This window comes from Dermacentor albipictus, chromosome 2 (assembly GCF_038994185.2).
Source record: "Dermacentor albipictus isolate Rhodes 1998 colony chromosome 2, USDA_Dalb.pri_finalv2, whole genome shotgun sequence".
In the NCBI taxonomy this organism is placed as follows: domain Eukaryota; kingdom Metazoa; phylum Arthropoda; class Arachnida; order Ixodida; family Ixodidae; genus Dermacentor; species Dermacentor albipictus.
The window spans coordinates 51,974,339-51,993,406 of record NC_091822.1 but is presented as its reverse complement, the minus strand read 5'-3'; the positions used below and the strand labels follow the sequence as shown (position 1 = coordinate 51,993,406).

The 19,068-nt window shown below is 48.3% G+C and overlaps 1 protein-coding gene across 2 annotated transcripts in view; it reads left to right on the top strand.

Annotated features, from left to right (window-relative positions):
• The first annotated feature begins 622 nt into the window (after nucleotides 1-622).
• Nucleotides 623-19,068, top strand: part of LOC135904282 (alpha-amylase 1B-like) — a 72,011-nt gene continuing 53,565 nt past the window's right edge. Inside the window, exons 1-3 of one of the 2 annotated variants that reach the window (XM_065434914.1) lie at nucleotides 623-870; nucleotides 5,406-5,541; nucleotides 10,771-10,928. In XM_065434914.1, coding sequence (XP_065290986.1) covers nucleotides 5,434-5,541; nucleotides 10,771-10,928 — 266 coding nt within the window. In that variant the 5' untranslated portion in view covers nucleotides 623-870; nucleotides 5,406-5,433. Of the gene's footprint in view, nucleotides 871-5,402; nucleotides 5,542-10,770; nucleotides 10,929-19,068 lie in introns of both variants that reach the window. The other variant, XM_065434913.1, reaches the window with a different exon arrangement.

The following is a 19,068-nucleotide window of genomic DNA, read 5'->3' as shown; positions in this document are numbered from 1 at the left end:
GCTGGAGAGACTGTTTGCAGCGTTAAGACGTCGAGCGCTACTTGGTTGAAACGGGAAATGTTCGCTGAGGTATTTTTTGAACAATCGCATTGTTAACTATCGGAATAATTAACCCATTCCTTGAAGTGCACTCATATCGCGACAGCATTGCGTAGCGTTTATTTTGATTATCCGCATTGCTTTAGTGACAATAACTTCACAGTGCAACAAGACTAATCAAAATAGTACAATTTGCAAATTAAGACCAGAGACTGAGTGCCCTGAAATCTATTGTTCCTACACATGAAGTTCAATCTAAATTACTTCATTGTTCAAGTCATACATTCAAGGCTGGTCAGAGAAGAAGTGAGGATCTGAACATATCCAAGACAATTAAAGTATACGGAATATAAATTAGATATATAGTGATAATTTAATGCACGAAGTTTAGTTACCAATTTGTCAGAGAAACATTCAAATGTGTTGAAGTTTTAAACACTGTATCCCAGCATAGTAGTGTTCACACAGAGTGCGTCAATAAACCCTTTTCAAAAGTACGCCACCTGCCGATTAAATCGAGTTTTGGTTTCGGTTGCGAAAAGCATCCTGGGAATGAATTCGCCATGTTGGGTGGAGCACCGTAACATCCGTAACGAGGTGCTGCCGATTCGCTGCTGCAACGTCGCTTCTCGGATAGTTGGACGCTGATCTCGATATGAGCGATGTCGTGTGCCCTGCACACGGTTGTGAGAGTGACTTGTAGTGGCGGGAGACGGCACTCGGTAGTTTTGTTTCCACCACGACTACGAAGGGCCGATGAAAGTCGTACAAATTGGCGACGAAGAGCGACGCGGTCGTTGCTACAATCCCTGTGATCTACTCCTGCAAAACGTAAGTTTTTACGGCAGAATGATGCCAATTCCATAGATAACTTTAGCAACAGCGCTGAGAAAGCCTGCAAGGCCATTGGTGCGCGCATGCGTTGGGCATGTTGGGAAGCGCTTAAAAACTCCTGCACGCCGTGCGCTTGTCCGGACCGAAGTAGTAGGCTATCTAAATGAAAGGCGAATAATTTAACCGAATTTGGCCATTCAATGTTTGCAATTACATTAGTTTTTGAGGCAAAGGTTAGTTGTTGTAGTACTTGTAGCTTTGTTGGGGAGAAACACTGACCAGGGTTTTACGCTCGTGGAACTGATAAGCCACTTACTAATTACTAAACCGCAAAAGACTTTATTTTATCTCCCCCAAAAAAGGTGGTTATCCCGCTACCACCTGTTACAATATTTCGGGCTTTTGCTTCGTAAATCTGCACTGAAAATGCTTGTGTTTCTGCTTCACGACAAGGCAGTTGAATGATCAAGTGGGCAAAGAAGGGTGATGAAGAGACCCCAGCGTCTGATCTGACTCGAAAGTGTGGTGGGTGCCGTGACATTACGGAATTAAGCGTCGTACCAGTCAGGCTGACTAAAGAGTGCGACGTTCGACTTGCATCACGGTATAATTTAGGATCACACGGAGTTTCGGTGGATGCAAACAGTTCCCCGTATCCATGTAGCTTGCATGTGCCTGTATAGACTGCGGACACTGCGACGGGGTCATTTATTTTATTGTGTTGTCAGTTACGCTCGCTGCACTGCGGCGCAGCCGTAGTTTCAGCGATCGAACGCACCTCTACACCCCATATAAGTGCCCCACAACATTACCGTCGATCGAATACGAACAGATGCGTGGACAAACGAACACTTTGCAGAAACATCCAATGTGGTGAGAAACGAAGTTCGATCGGCTAGTTTTGCGTAGTGTGTGCAAGGCGCGGTTTAACAGCTGCATTTAGCACGTGCGGTCATTTCATTGCTGCTGTTGTCACACACACACACACACACACACACACACACACACACACACACACACACACACACACACGCACACGCACACGCACGCACGCACGCACGCACGCACGCACACACACACACACACACACACACGCACACACACGCACGCACGCACACAACGCGGTTGTCATAGCCCCTCAAGCGTTCCCACAATGTGTCGCTAAAACGCTGAATACGGCATCGGAAAAAATTCGCTCTATGCTCGTTTACGCGGGGTCAATGCATCAGGACAACAATGACATGCCCGTAATAACACCCGTAATAATAGCACGCACGTATACGTACCTTCTCGCCGCCTTTGCATCGGTATATCCCTGCTGGCGACATTCAGAAACACAACAGAAGCTAAATAAATATTTTCAAAGCAGACTTGCCAGCGCAATAAAAAAGCTTATACGTAAGAGCCGTGAACGACGCGACGGTTTGCATAGTTGACAAAGCCGTGACAGCAGCTTTGAAGGCAGCTGGCGGCGCCCCTTAACATGGCGGCCGCGCACATAGTTGCAGCGGCTGCCGCGAGCGGTGTACTTTTGTTATGGGTCTATTGACCAAAAACAGCATTTATAGAGATAAAATACGTATCAGAGCACTCGACGGCACAGAATAACCACAGCTTTTTGTTGCCATCAGGAGCACACAATACAGGTAACACAAGCAACCAAGTAAGAAAAAAGCCGTCAAATTCACAATAATTATTTTTCAATAACCAAAATGCACGAAATCTACAGTGTATCCTTGGCAGAGAGTGAATTGTCAATACTAATTTCTCAGTACAGGCAGGAGCTTTCCTTTTTTTGGGCGCTCTTTTTTTGAAACACGTGCGAGGTCATTCCTCTATTTGCAAAGGATGCTTAAAAGTATGTTAGCCGCACAATTTGCTAGCAGAGTGGCTAACTCTTACACATATAAAGACAGAAAGCCTACACAGGCTGACTGCGGCACGATACCTGCACACACAAAATTCTGCGTTTCAGAAAGAAAACATTACATTGCGTACAAAAAAAAAAAACTCACAGGCCTGCGCGGCGCACGCAGTACATGTACAAGCGTGGGGTGGAGAAGTGGCTCCAAAGGGCTCTGTTTGCGGCACACGCACTACGGGTTGCACGCGGCGAAGTCTCTTCGCGTTGTTTTCAGGAGAACGATCTGAGCTGACCGCTCGGCTTTGACGGCGAGCTGCGGCTTGTGCTGTAGCTTGCCCTGCTCTCTTCACCGCGGTCTGCTGAGACCGATGTTGCCTGGTCGCAGCCTCGCGCGTAGCTCTACGATTCGTTTCTTCAGCAGCGGTTCTTACCTTGCGAGGAGGCGCCACAACGTGTACCGAAGTATACATGCAACTATGCAGACTACGTGGCGCGTTTATCACATGCCTTGACCCGTGGCACGGTACGTTGCTGCTAATGCTGATGATGATCATAATTATGGTTTACTGGCATCCCGTTCGAAATCGGGTGGTGATAGTCACATAACCTGCTTGAGTTTATTAGACCCAACTATTTGCAGCATGCAACTGCTATATACAACTACTACTTATCGGCATGCCTGCAACAACATAACAGAACGGCACTGCAAAGTTTCTACGTATCGACGCTACGCGGCGCGCTTGTCAAATGGCGCGATACGATGGTAATGACGATCATGATTTAATAACATTCCCTTTGAAACAGGACGGCGAAAAACGGTCACTTAGCCTGCTTGAATTAATGAGCTATCGTCCAGATAATTTCCATTACATTAGGATTTTTACATCTCTATAATCTTCTCTTTCATCATCAAGCCTTCTTTAACTGCCTTTTGCATGGCGTTCCTGTTGGCGTTCCTGTTTAACCTGTTGCACGGCGTTCTACCTGATGCAATAATATATAACAGGAATTCAAATTCGTTAAGAGCGCTATCAGACGACCACAACAAGGGAGACACGCGTACACATAAGCGCTGACTCACTACTGCTGTTATTGGCAACGATAGCACATCTTATATACGCCAGAGTGAAGCAAGAAAAACGAAGGGGAAGAACATCTCAAGGGTGGTAGCGTGCCAACAATGCAAGCGCTATACAGCCAACCAAGCGCAACAAAACACAAACCATTATTGATCTTTTTCTTTGCAATCTGAACTCCCGATAGTCACATCCAGAAGATCAAATTCAGCATCAAAGAAAGCAAGGGGAGGCCTGCTAAAGCACTTGCCAGCAAATTTTTAATGTGTTAGGTTTCAAAACTGGTGGGCGCAGTCTTGTCAGTGATCTTTTCTGGAATGGTAGCCTCTTTCAAACGGGTCACACAATCCGTACATTTCCTATCGTGCGCAACCTAAGGTGTGTTTTTTTCAGTTTTTTAGCATGTTCTCCTAAACGGTCATGGACACAGCGACCAGTTTCGCCGACGTAAAGCATCCCACATGACATGCGAATGCAATACATCACTCTAGTGGAACATTGAACTAACGGCGGCTGGTGGTTCTTTCTGGCATCCACGTTTTCTGGCATTAAAGATGCGTGGACACAACTTTCCCAGCTTATTTGGGGCCGAGAAACAAATTGGCACGCCATGCCTACTTGCCAGCTTTTTATGATTGTGGGAAAGTTTACGGATGTAAGGGACCACCTCAGGCTTACGTGCCTTCCTTTGATCTTCAGCCGTGGTGCTTCCCGATCCACGCTTCAAGGAGGGTTTCTGGATTTTTGAATCTATATGAAGTAAAGCTTACGTGAAGCGGCTATCCAAATGGCATAAATTTGCTTATTTCACTCCCGCGTCTTTCACGTAAAGGAAAGTGGTGAGGGCGCATGCGCTCTCGCGTACCCGTGCTACACAATGCGAACCACACGGCGATCCTCTCAACGAGCTTGTTGGCGTTGGCACGACAGAAGCATTCGCGGTAATGGTGGCCTTGGGGTTCGAGGATCTCCTGGCTTTAATGGGGGTCGAGGCAGGGTCCTAGCATTCGGCACGTAATTAAAATTTCCTAAATGTGAACTGCTGGTGCAGGCATCAGCACCCAGCACCTATGGTACGGAAAGTGGAGGAGGGGTCGCCAAAAAAATTTCTCTGTAACAAAAAATTGAGAAGATGACTAAAGCGTCATCGCCACTGTAAGCACGCGATCTACCGTAGTCTTCGCAGTTTTTATACTATTTATTTGTTTGTTTCACGCAGAACATTATTGGCCAAAAAGCTTCGAAGACATATAAAGGAATCATGGAAAGTTGTTCACTTGTTTTCTCTTATTGCTGGCACTCGTGCCTGTTTAACAACGGCGTAGAAAAAATTTTGCGAGCGATGAGATAAAGGCTTCCATGTGCTATGTGAAATCATTGCACAATTACTAGGTGGTGCTTGAGTGCTAAATTTTAGCCACGTTTTTACAAATAGGAAGCAATAGATGCTTTGCCCCGTCGCTTCCAAGTACGTGTCACATTAAGAAATAAAGTATAGTCGGTGGTCTTGCGAACATCGAGCTATAATGTGGACGTTGCGGTTTTTCTTTTTTTTTTTTGCTGACGGCTGCGTTGTTTAACTGCTGCAGCAGCGCCCATGGAAGCAACAAGGAGCCCAATATGGTTCCCGGTCGAAGCGTGATGGTGCACCTGTTCGAGTGGAGATTCGACGACATTGCCGAAGAGTGCGAAGCGTTCCTTGGCCCGCGTGGCTATGGCGGTGTTCAGGCGAGTTGCGCAACTTCTCTCTATTAAGCGACGCCCAGCACCAGTGGATCGTATCGCACACTTTTGGTAGCATACCACAGAGCGTGTAATATTTCTTTGTGATGTATCCGTATATATATATATATATATATATATATATATATATATATATAGAGAGAGAGAGAGAGAGAGAGAGGGAGAAAACTATCAGCGTTCCTGGTAACTCTACTGCGAGCACTTGTTCAAGAATACGATGCCATTGTGTAGATGTTTCGGCCGGCAGCTCTTGATAAAGTGTGGCCTATGGCCGATACGTTTGTGTGTGTATGTGGGTGAATGCATGCTTGCGAGCGTTCCTTTTCGTGTTGTATTGAACGGCTATATTTATAATTAAAGAGTGGGCTGACGCTTTGATTTTTTATTAATTTCCTCGCCTCACAATTAGAAATGTCTTGAATTGCCTGTCAACCTATACAAAGGTAGGCACCGTGAGAAAAAAAAAGGAACTAACAAAACAACAGAAACATTAACCAACATTGAATTGTGGCAAAGTTTGGATACTGAACAAAATACGAGCTGACACAAATGGGAGAACCACGGTAGAGGTTTCAGGCCTTAGCGAGAAATTTCGAGAGGAAGCTCTGGCCAAACTCCGATGCAGCCTCTATACATACATGTAAAACACAAAAATGCTCTTATAACATAATCGATGAACCAGTTTTATGAAATTTGATGAATTTCACAGAATAGCCAAATCCTTTCGAGTGTCGGAATTGAAATTCTGATATACAGTAGTTAACCTTTACAAAAGTTGTCCATAATTGGATCAGCTTCAAGAAATATAAGCACGAAGGTTACAGATACGGAAGTCAATACCAAAAACAAGATATTTCAGTTCGGTAAAATGCATTCCTTAGACCCTCTCAGGTGGACGAATACACAATAATAATTTGCAACGTATGTGTATTTCTTGCGATATTTAAAAAAGATTTTGCAAAATTCCATTCCCAAATTAACAATGTACTTCATAGTGGTGTACAATATACCGATTTTGACAGCCATATATGACTTATAAGTTCGGTGTGCAGAATTTTAATATCGCTTTTATTCTTCAGCCTGAGATGTACGCTTGATAGTCTCGTTCTTCTTTTCGCAATTTTCAGCAATTAAAGAAAATCTACCGCCTAAATGATAAATCTCCTTCCTAGAGCTACGATATTTTTACTATCTTTGAAATCTAACGAACCTCATCAAAATCGGTACAGTGGTGGTCTGGGATCACAATTTCTCCCGTTTCATGTATTCAGATAGGGGCCGGTGAGCTAAAGCTTCCCCTTAAAACCGCTTGCGAGGGGCTGGTACTTGCCGTGGTTGCTTAGGGGCTCTAATTTAAATTTAAAAAATTGGGTTTTACGCGCCAAAACCACGATCTCATTATGAGGCACGGCGTAGAGGGGAACTCAGGAAATTTTGACCACCAGGGGTTCCTTAAAGTGCACCTAAATCTAAGACGACGGATGTTTCCGCATTTCGCCCCTATAGAAATGAGGTCGTCGTGGCCGGGACTCGACCCCGCGACCTGGGGCTTAACAGCGCAACATAATAACCACTAAGTAACGACGGCGGGTGCACAAGGTCGCGGGATGATATCGTGGCCACGGCGGCGGCTAAATTTCGATGTGGACCAAATGCAAAAATGGCCTTGTACCGTGCGTTGGGTGCTCGTTAAAGAAAGTCAGGTGGCCGAAATTATTCCGGGGCTCCCTCTACCGCGTTCCTCGTGCTTTTGGGACATGAAGACTATAATTCAAAGAATAAAAAACAATAAAAGGACTGCCGTCATGTTGGGGCAGTATCTCGCATAACTATAGAACTCTGGTGCTTGGGAATGTTACGAACGGGCTTCCTCTTCATATTGAACAAACACTATCAAAGATGAAAGTTACAGCACTACTGAGTGCGATAAGGATGTCACAAGTTGAGCTGGTTGGTATATGTGTACGATTCGACAATGAAGTGCAAAATACCACACGAGGACCCACACGCATATGATTCCACTCTAAACTGAATAAACGGGACTGTGGGCAGCAAAGATGCGCATTTAAACGATGTGGTCATGCTGTGCAGCTTATCCCCTCAGCTAGTGTCAGTCTTCAAGAGTACAGGGGAAACCAGTAACGAGAAGTGATATGCAGGACAGAAAACTGGAATGAAAAGCGGTGTCTCCCTCACTTCAGCAAAGGACGGCCTTAGTTTCAGAAAGGAAGAAGACATCGACTTGAGTCCTTAGCGAGTGCGATGCCACATTAAACAGTGTGTCACGATTTCTCAAACACTATGTCTGAGTGTGCCACATCGTGGGGGCCACGCGGAAATGGTTATCGACGGCTGCGCCATAAGCGGCACGCGTGAACTGTGGGCAGGCAAAACATTTATGTTATAATAGGTTACGTTAAATTGTGCATGCGTAGTCGATCGAAACATGGGCTTAAATTTCTCCACCTACATCAGAAACAGCTCTGCCGGCATCCGAGTACGCATCTTAAACGTCTAAGCGTTCTGAATTGCTCTCGGTAACAGTTTTACCCACCTCTTTAATGCGATCGGCACGCTCTATAAGGGCGGCTGCTCTCACATGCTGCAAAACTGGCGCCCGCATGACGTCGTACCAGCATCACAGGCTTTCTAGAAATATTGTACCACGTATTGCCTTACTGCTTTACATCATTGGTGAAAGTGCAGGTTTGGATACAATTCACACTTTCTGGCAAAACAAGTGGGGAAACTTACGTCATGGCATGCAGATATTTTGAATAAGTGCGACTGACTTAAAGAATAATTGTATGCCGAAAGTTATTTCTTATTGTCATGCCGTGCAACGGACATACTTTGGTAATTGTACTTCTGTAATAATCCTGGTTCACTATTCTCCGCAATCGCACCCCGTGATTCTTTTCCATTTTATCGTTTATTTTTTTTATAACAGAAACTTGTGATGGTAAATACTCCCAACGCTTAGTGCGAAAATGTGCCTCAGAACTTAAGTAAACGTTCGGAGGTGTTTAAAATGTTCACTTTTCTTTGGCACTGTTCAATTGAGCATGCTATTCAGATTTTACCATCTGCAGTCAGCTACTACGGATCTAAATTGAAGCAGTCGCATATTTTGTTTCCTAAACTACTCTTTCCGAGTCTCCGCTCACCTGCGCCTCCTTAGTTCTGTTCAGCAGCATGCAGTTCTGTATTACTGGAGCCTGTCTGTGCTATGCAGACAACGTCCTCCGCGCAGCTTATTGCATCGACTCGTCCATTTCTTGCAAAATCTGTATATTTATTGGCAGCGATTTGCTCAGCTTTTTGAAGTGGAATGGTGGTTCTTGGTGCTTTTCTTTAGCCACCATCATCAATCTATGGGTGCTTATCACTCGCTGTCAGCAAGTGGCATAGCAATAACAAGTTATTTGCACTTAATCCAGTTATTGATGTTTACTAACAGAGACTTCTGCTTAGATCTGCGCATTTTTTTTTCGCAATAGCAACCTTATAGGTATAGGACATCGAAATGCCGAATTTTTGTGAAAGTCCGCTGCTTCTAAGGAATATGCCATCGCTACATTGAACGGTGTGACAATAATTATATATATACGCTTCGCTTGTAAAAAAAACGGAATATATTGAGATGAGGTGCGGAAGAGTTTCCTACGGGGATGGGAAGGGTGCATGTGATACATCAGGCTTCTTCAAGCAGAAAATATTTTCAATGATGGCTGTCAGGAATGCAACACTGGTGAATACATGAACACTGATAATTTTCGTCGTCATAGAGGTCACGGTCATCAGAAGCACAATATTCACGAAAAAGCTGTTCACAGCACTCGCTACCACTGACACTATTATAGTTTTCTCTAGCCTGTCGCGCTGCATGTAGAAGGCAACTCGTATTGTGGTACTGTCATGGGCCGCAGCCTGCAGTGCGCCATATGACGACGAACAAAGAAACGCTACTTTTTTATCATTGCGGGGAATGTGCCGCAAATCATCTGTAGTAATACGCATACAAAAATACAAATAACCAAATAAACATCAACCAATGCCGCCATTTCGAATGCGGGTGCTTGAAAAAAATAAGTTTGCGCACTTGTCTGTTATCCGAAGGGTACAGTCCCTATATAAAGAAATGGCGGAGTTTGGCCTCTCCGAGCATTCTGTGCTTGTTATCGCGACCAGCAGGGCCCAGCATTATGATAAGTTACTGCATCAGTGACTTTGACAGGCAGCAGTGTTTGCTGCTGATTGCATGCCACCGTAGCTGCCCGATCGGTAAACTACAAGTGTAAGGTTTTTATCATCAGCCTTTCTTAGAAAGAATTGCTCACACATCTAATAATTTTTAAGACACGTTCAATTAACTAATATGTTTAAGGTAAAGCCCCATTTGTTACAATTTCGTTCTCTAAATGAGGGACAGGGTGCACGGGTGTTGTGCTCAGTTTTGTGAAAGCGCTTAAGGTTTCTAAAACAGTGATATATTCGACGCCAATAATTCTTTTTTCGTGGGTTTCAAAACTACGACCTCAGAATCGCTCCTAGTTTTGCAACCAGTACTAGGTGCGCGTGCCCAGAGCATCGTGTAACTTGAACTCCGCGATTGGTATGTGCGCATGAAAACTCGTAAATAAAATGTCAGTTAGCGAAGCTTAGTAGCTAAAGGACGCTTCAGGTTAAACTATTTTGCACTTTCTGACTTCCGCATTGCTGTTCATTTTTTCGCCACCCAATATTATAACAGAATCCCGAATTCACTTTTTTTATTTGCTGGAGAAGGCCTCGACTATGATGGAAATTCTTGCTTGGCCATGTCACTATATAAGTGGCAATCGTCTTTCACTGCTCAGGAGGAGGTCGCAGTTTCGTTGCTCGACTAAGCGACAGCCGTAAGTGCTCGTCTGCCAATCACTGAAGGCACGCTAAAGAACTGCATGTGGTGACACCTAATCTTGAGGCCTCCAACACAGCATCCGCCCTAGTCCCTGTGCTTGTCAGAAATGTTACACGTAATCAATCAATAATCCGCTGTCAAGGGTCCCTGCTGCAACCCGCATTGGACCACTACATGGGAATCCTGTGCTTTTAATTCATTATCGGAAGACATTAATGATCACGTCATCTTTAACAGTACGCAGTGTTATTGTGCTTTGTTTTATACCCAATTTTTGTTACGATCGTAATCCTTCTGTTTCCGTGAAGCAGACATCGCCAGTGAATGAACATGGCATCGTCTTCGGAGAGACGGTGAAACGACCATGGTACGAGCGGTACCAGCCGGTGAGTTACAAAATTGGCAACCGGAGTGGCAATGAGACGCAGTTTCGTGACATGGTTCGCCGCTGCAACGGGGCCGGCGTCAGGTGGGTGCACAGCTAAGCATGCCGTCGTTGCGACTGGACCTCGCTTGAACGTTTCTTTGCTCGCTCGAACATCTATCTCCAAGCGTCTGTGCCCACCATTGGGACTGTATTGAGACGGAACGCAAGCTCAACTCAATAAATTGATTCGTGGAAAGCCGTTGCTGCAGGAAACGAGTTCCGGTGGTGAGCTGCATCAAGTATATGCTAATGCCGAAGCCAGGCGTTTCAGTAGGACATGACGCGTACACTGCGCGTTTGCGCAACGAGTATCGGAGATATTTACAATGCGGAGATTTGAGACGAAATGTGCTGACCATATTTCATAGCCCTGGCGCTGTGCACACGAGAGTTTGCGAATACTGTTATCGACAAAATGCCACTAATTTTATTTTTGTTTACGACTACGATTGGCGCGCTGTATACTGCAGAATTCATGTTAGCCAGCATCTGAAGTACTACCTTTCGCTAGAAACTCTGCACCGTAGACCACTTTTGAGAAACAAGTGTGCTCAATCTTCCGCCGAAGGGCGTTGTGGTTTGGATTATGTTTGGACACTATGGAAAAATACAGTGCGCAGGAGTGGTAAGGGGCGCTGCAATGTGCCTGACCCAATATAACACACGGGATGTTTTTTTTTTAAATTGTTGCTGTGCGCGAACTTTCTAGTAAAAGCTGGTGCTTGGAGTACTGACGGTAATGCGTTCAATTCTTGCTACTGAATAATCGCACGTATTAGCATTGTTCTGCCTCGGATTGCTTGTTAATAGTAGTGTCAGATATTCGTCGCAAAACGAAACAAAATATGGATGGTACCCAATATGTGCCGCCATCTATCTACACTCTTCATTGATCCCATACCATGTTTAAGGGTAGCCGCCATGAATTGGGCAGCAGTAACAGCTAGCTTCGGGCATTAACTCTGCACTAAGATACGTCTCCTCATATGCTAAAGAAAGATGACATTTATTAAAAAATTATTTGTCCGAGAGCAGAAAACAGTGTGTTATAAAGGCTGCTATGCTCTACAGACGCCACATGATTGCTGGTTTAAGTTGAACATACGAATTGCAATGAGAAAGAACGCAAGGCTATTGCTCTTATTGTTCTTTGTTTTTTCGATTGCCGTGCAATCTCTTTGAGGAGGAAGGGGGGGGGGGGGGGGGGGCTCGTTTTGTATTTTCTGAGATTAGCGATTAGTGGCGTACCTTCTTCGTTATTTCATATCATCGAATTATTTGTAGCGTTTCCCATTTTTTTATCATTTTCTTATTTGGCTAGCGTGTCACCTCAGCTTAGCTTTTCAATATATAAGCCTTCGTTGTGCATGTAATAGCGTCTAAAAATGATCAGCCTTTCCACTGTAGGAAGCTGGATGACCAGCGAAGCTGTGTAGCACATGACAATGAGGTGATACATATCTTAGGAGAAAGGTACGGACCCATTTATTTTTGTTCACCCGCGTTCATTAGTGTTATACATTCATTAAATACATTCGTGTTTTCATTCTGCGAAATATTGACGCAAATAGTTTGCGACCGAAACCACCACACCGATGCCAGAGGGAACGTGTCGTCAGCGCCTTCGCAGAGGGAGGGGTAGTATGGGAACTCTGGCATGATGCGCCGCAGCGGTGCCAGATGTCAAACAGGAGGACGACTACGAACGTGCGAGTAGTGACACGAGCCATTGCCGATGGTGACAATTTTTACTGAAGAGGTTTGTTGACGGACACGAAAAATGCGCGAAACCCTAGCCGTAAACAACTTTGTTATCATAACTAAAGTGTTTGATTTGAATATATTGCTAAGTGCAGAAAGATAAATCATTCAGAAGTGATAAAATAGCGAAGCCTCAATTTGCATGAAGAAACCTTGGTTTCAGTACCTAATAATATGCCTTATTATTCGTATCGAAATGATTCGGGGGATCGGTTTTCTTCCAGAGTGTGGTGCTAGTGTACATTGGCCACGCCGCTGAAATTTTGTTTTAGGCTTTTATAGAAGGCTCGGCAGGCTGTCAGGATACTCCCACCGTTGTAAAGACGTTCTCTTCCCGCCGTAGTCGATGGTCGTAGTGCCCGTTCCCGCCTCTGCTACAGACGTTGATGAGATCGTGGAGCCGGTACCTCTCAAATGCGTCAAGAAAAATGTACTTGTGCAGTATTGCATGCTTTTGCTACTAATGGACGATCCGAATTATTGACACTGAATTGTTCTCGAGAGCCTGTTGTACTGTTCAGTGGAACACGGCTCGCTGTGTTTCAACACAACGCGAGCAGCGGCATCGTGGCCTTGAGTGATAAAGAATCTAGATTCTGTCCCTGTCAGTCGCTCTACAGAGGCCAACTTTCTGAGTATGGTAAACGAGCGGCTGTCACCTGACAAGCGCCATGCCGTGTTCTACATTGTGACAAGCAAGCAACATTCTTTGATTTTCCTCAGAGCGTCGAACAAGCCCGCGGGCCAGAGTCATATACGTGCCACATGATTAACTTGAGATTGTCCCATTTTTTCCGCCAGAAACCGTAGCGCGTCTCACTAAAAGTGCGCAAAATTATAGCTCAGCAGGTCGAAGACACGTTAACGAATGTTAATCAGGAGTCACCTAGTCCTTGGACTGCGCCTGCTATTCTTGTGTGCAAGAAAATACTGTTCTTTGAGGTTCTGTGTGGACCACCGATGTGTCAACTCTGTTATGAGTAAGAATGTATACACGTTTTCCGATCGAGGACGTAATTGACTGCTTTGCACTCGGCTTCGTATTTCTCCTCCACCAGCCGAAAACCTGGCTATTGGAAAATCATCATGATTTGCAATGACACAGAGAAGACAACCATTATAACCCCAGTCGGTTTGTTTGAATGTAATGTAATGTCGTTTTGGTATATTTATTTACCCTACAACGTTTGAGCGGTTCATGGACACAGTTATAGGTGGAATGAATTGCACAATTTGTCCATGTTGTCTTGATTGTAGCGTTGTACTTGGCCGCACATTTGACCAACACAACCGTCCTATCGACATTGCCCTTACATGACTTGGGAGAGCTGCGCTCACCTTGATTTCTAAGATACCCATCGCTGTGGCTTAGCGCCCATGGTGTTGCGCTGCTAAGCATGAGGTCGTGGCATCAATGCGGTCACGGCGGCCGCATTTTCATGGGGGCAAAATGCGAAAAACCAGTTTATCGTGCATCGGGGGCATGTTAATGATCCCCTGGTTGCCAGAATTATACTGGGGTCCCCCACTACGGTGTGCCTCATAATCAAGTCGTGGTTATGGCACATGAAACTAAGAATTCACTTTGAGTTCTAAGAGGTGTCACTTTGGAGGCAGTGAATCGATGGTTCTCGGTCGCCTTGTTCAGAAACACGGCGTTGATTCGGACCCGCAAAAAGCAGCTGCGGTTAGCAGATTGAAGCAGCCGCACTCGCTACTGCGAAGTGTTGTGTCTTTGTGCTCGCACTTCCGCCATTTTGTGCCAATATTTGCTTACCTGATCTACTACTCCCTGTCTTGCGTACTCAAAAGGGTGTGCCTTTTTATTGGACAGCAGGATAAGAGCTTTCGTTCTCGCAGCTAAAGCTTGTGCTTAATTCGGGGCCCGTGTATCGTTAACTTTGATCCATATGCTGGCATTAAAGTACATGCCGACACCAGTGGGATTAGCATCGACGCCGTTCTACTTCAAAGTAATGACACTGTACAGTATATTATCGTTGCTGGGGCAGCCGTTCCTTAACTTCACCTGAGCGTGACTGCGCTGTGATGGAGCAAGAGTGCCTTGCAGTCATCTTCACAGTCGTCAAATTTCGCCCGTATATATAGTGACGCCAATTCTCAATTGCCACCGATCATCATGCGCTATGTTGGCTCCCTGGACTACGTGACTCCTCTGGTCGACTAGCTCGTTGGTGTCGACTATTTAAAAAAAAAAAGAGGTTTGTTACAAAACGGTCACCATCACACGAACGCTGAGTGTCTATCGCGGCTTTCCTTTCCTACTGAGTGCCACGACGGCAATTTCCAAGAATATCGAGCCCTCTTCACCCTCCGTTTCCCGACCTTGTTACTTACCGTACAGAGCAACTCAACGATGGCAGTTTGGCTCCTTTGTTTTTTCAAACCCGCTTCCTTCTACAGAATGGACTTCCGAAGATTCGTCAATATACGACTACGTACGTTACCTGCTGTGAACTATGTCAGCTCTGCAATAGTCTGAATAGTGGACCGCCTGGACTTTTCAATCTTGTCGCACCCCCTATTTCACCTTTAGAGAGAGAGAGAGAGAGAAGTGGTTCTTGTGGGGAAGGAAAAAAGGCTTGCGCTATTTTCTGCAACCCATGCGGGAGCACGGCTCAGCGCCAGCAGGGTGGATGGGATGGCGTTAAAAGAAAGAGAGGGCAGGAGGGAGAAAGGTAGAGGGTCGTAGAGATGGAAGCGAAGTAGTGGTCCATCAGGAAGCCCGAGGAGCGGCCATCCGTCTTTGTAGAAATGTCCTATAGTCTCGCCGAGAGCCCCGACGAGTCGAGGTACTCGACGACACTTAGGATGGCTCGTAGCTGATTACGACAGGGGAAGAGGATATCTTCCTGTCGTGAAGATGGGAGCCCCAGGCGGTGGAACTCTTGCAGAAGTCGACCGCGGTGCTGCATGTGAGGAGGGCAGGCCAGCAGGAGGTGCTCTAGTGTTTATGGTTCACCACAGGATGCACAGGCTGCCGAGGTGGCTTTCCCAAGGCGGTGCCGGCGGGCTGCCGTCCAGTAGCAGCCAACTCGCAGTCGGAGCAGCAACGAGGCATCCCTTCGTAGGAGGCCGTACTGTGGAAGAGGCCTTGGAGGCCGGCCCAGGGATGCCCGTTTTTGCGGGTGGCAGGCGATGATGTGCCCGCGCAGCCTGTGTCTCGTGAAATCTGCGGCCGTTACAGCAGGGCTGAGGGGGACGCTTGAGTGGTGGGCACTTTTTGCCAGAGTGCCCGCCTCTTCGTTGCCCGGGATCCCCACGTGTGCCGGTAGCCAATGCAGAGATACTGAGCATCCTGCGTCCTGATGGGCCGTCAGTCTTGAAGAGAGCAGCGCTACCACAAGGCTAGCCCTGTCAGGGCTCTGCAGGCAGAACATCGCCGCCTTGGAGTCGCAGAAGAGGGCTGCCGGGGTCGCTGGTAGCTCATCTGCAAGTAGGTCCACAGCAAGGTGGAGTCTTGCTAACTCTGCTGCGGTAGAACTTGCGTGCCCCGGGAGGCGGCACAGCTTGCTCTTTCGTAGGGCCGGTGCAACGTAGGCTGCTGTGGATGAGCCAGTCTCCGGTATCACGGATCCATCGACGAAGATGTGAAGGTGGTCCCCAAGTCTCTCTTGGAGGAGAGAGGCTGCCGTCTGCTGTAGGGCACGTGTTGGGGAACGGTTCTTCGAGACACCTGGCAGCTCGGTCGAGATCGGGATTGGTGGTCATTGTGGTGGGCGAGGCTGTACACCGTTTGCAGGCGTGTCCCCTATGACCTCCTTATAGAGGACACACAGCCGTCCCATGTGTGATGCTGGCCGGGAGCGTAGGCGGGTCAGGAGTGCTTGACCATCTGCGGCATGGTGTAGGCGATCAATGTGTCGTAGACCCTGTTGTAGGAAGAGTAATGACAGGGGCAAGGCACCTGCCTCAGCGAAAGTGGCGGCCACGTGTGAGGTTCGGGGAACGCCCGGACAGAGCCGTATTGCTGACCGATGCTGCAGCTCCAGTTTCCGCAGGCAGGGTGGGGGCAGCGTCACAAGAGGGAGGGCATACAGTAGCCGTGAAGTGACTGCAGCTCCAAATAGCTGCAGGGCCCACCTGGTGGTACAGCCCTGTCCACGGGCAAGGAGCTGTGAGAAAGCCTTGCGGACCCGAAGCGCCTGGGCGCACAGGGCCTTGGTAGCCGGCAGCCAGTTCAGCCGATGGTCAATGCGCAGCCCTAGGTAGGTGACTGCCTTGTGCCATGGGATCTGGACGCCCTCCAACCGCAGCTGACCAGCTGAGCGGTGGGCTGATGCTCTGGGGTGCAGTAGTAAGGCGTCGGTCTTCCTGGCCGAGATGGTAAGGCCGATGCTGCACAAGTAGGCAGCCGCAGTGTCCAGGGCTCACTGTAGGGTCGCACGTGCCTTGCGTATGTGTTGCGGTGGTCGCCGCACCCATAGGGCGATGTCGTCAGCGTATATTGAGGACTGACGGGAAAGTGATGGTCGATTGGCAGGGCAGCAGGCAACCTTGCCATGGCCAGGTTGAAAAGGAAGGGGCTCACCACTGACCCCTGTGGCAGCGACTGGACGGGGGGTGCTCTTCGACTGACCCAAACGTACGCTGAGGGTGCGGTTGTGCAGGAACGACGAGAGGAACTCCCGCAGGTTGCCGCAGATGCCGAGGAAGTCCAGGCCCTGCTGGACAACTGTGTTAGGGAGGCTGTCGAAGGCACCCTGTACGTCGATCAGCAAGAGCATCACGAGGTCCCCGCCAGCCTTGGCGTCCTCTAGGGTGGACACCATGTCAGCGATGGACTGAGGTGAAACAGCGCGAAAAAGACGAGGACACAAGGAAACAAATACCACAGACAAGCGCGATTTCAGCGATGGAGTCCGCAGTGCAACGCCGCCGCCGTAAGCCCGTCTGTTGGTCTGCCAGGAAGCCGCGAGCACGTGCCACCCAGTCCAGTCGTGCCAGAGCCATGGCCTCCATCACCGTGCAGGCAGCGGAGGTGAGCGAGACCAGTCGAGAGGATGACAGTTCCCTAGCCGGTTTTCTGGCCTTGAGGATGGGTGCCACAATGGCTGTGCGCCATGCCTATGGCACCTGCCCTGACTGCCAGATCCCATTGAAGCACTCGAGCAGGCGCTGTTGCTCGCTGGTGCCCAGGTTACGGAGCATCTGTGGCGTTACACCGTCTGCTCCTGGTGCGCTGCGGCGTTTTCCTCACCTCAGAGCCGCCTGGAGTTCGTGCAGGGCAAATGGCTCTTGGCAGAGGGCAGCGACCTGACTGGACGTCCAAGCAGGGTGGATGCTGTGTAGACAGGTGGAGAGCTGGGCAGGGGGGTATCCGACCGGTAAGATGGCTGCACTGTGTGGCACCGGAGGGGCAAACCGGTCCGCCAGAAGTTCCGCGAGGGCCTCTTCGCTGATTCCTAGCGAGATGGCCACAGCGAGGACGGGTTGACGGCTCGTCCTCTTGCCGGTGAGTGACTAGAGTAGTAGCCAGGCTAGGGGACCCCTTGAACGGTCCTTGATGCTGGAGCACAGGCTCACCCAGCTCTGATTCCTCCTTCTACGGCAAGCATCCACCCGTCTGTATTCAGTCCAGTGCTCTGCCTTCCCTGTCCGAATTGCTCTGCGCTCGGTGGGGCGCCAGGAGGCGTGGAGATCGAGTAGGCGGAGATCCGGGGCAGGGGTGTCCGGTGGCGCAGAGCACTGAACGGTAGCCGCTTGGGCGCCCTCCGCGATGGCATCTAGAAAGTCACAGCGATCGGCGCCTCACTGCAGTGCTTCCTAATCAGAAACCAGTCTATGACGTGGAAAGTTCTGGTCTCTGGCTTCCTTCCATGTACAGCGGTGATCACAATGGGGAAGTGGTCCGAACCCCAAGTGTCCGGAGTTTGTCCCAGGAGTAGGAACACTGTTCTGTGGTGAGGTAGAGATCGATGGCTGAGTTCACCCCTCGGCGGACATAGGTGGGTCCTCCGCTGTTAAAGATCACCAGTCCGGCTCTGCTGATGGCGTCGCGGAGGCTTCGGCCTCGGCTGGAGCAGCGGCGACTTCCCCAGTCTGCGTGGTGGGCGTTGAAATCGCCACACAGGACTGCCTGCCTCCCGAGGTGTAAAGCCAGCTAGTCAAGGATGGAGGAGTCCCATGGCTTTCCTGGTCGTATGTATATGCTCGCCACGGTTGTGTCTGGGCTTCCGAGACGCACCGTGACAGCACAACACTCCAGGGGGCCTCCTACGACGTCGTCCACTGGAACCACCACGTGCGCCAGATTGCACCAAACGTAGATGGCTGTCCGTTGCTTGCCGGGCTGGTGGGCGTCGTCCAGGCATGGCGCGTCCGTGCAGCCGCGTGTCGTGCAGGTGGTGGCGCCTGAGTGACCGGTGTATCCCGGGAGTCGTAGGTCCTCGGCCATCGC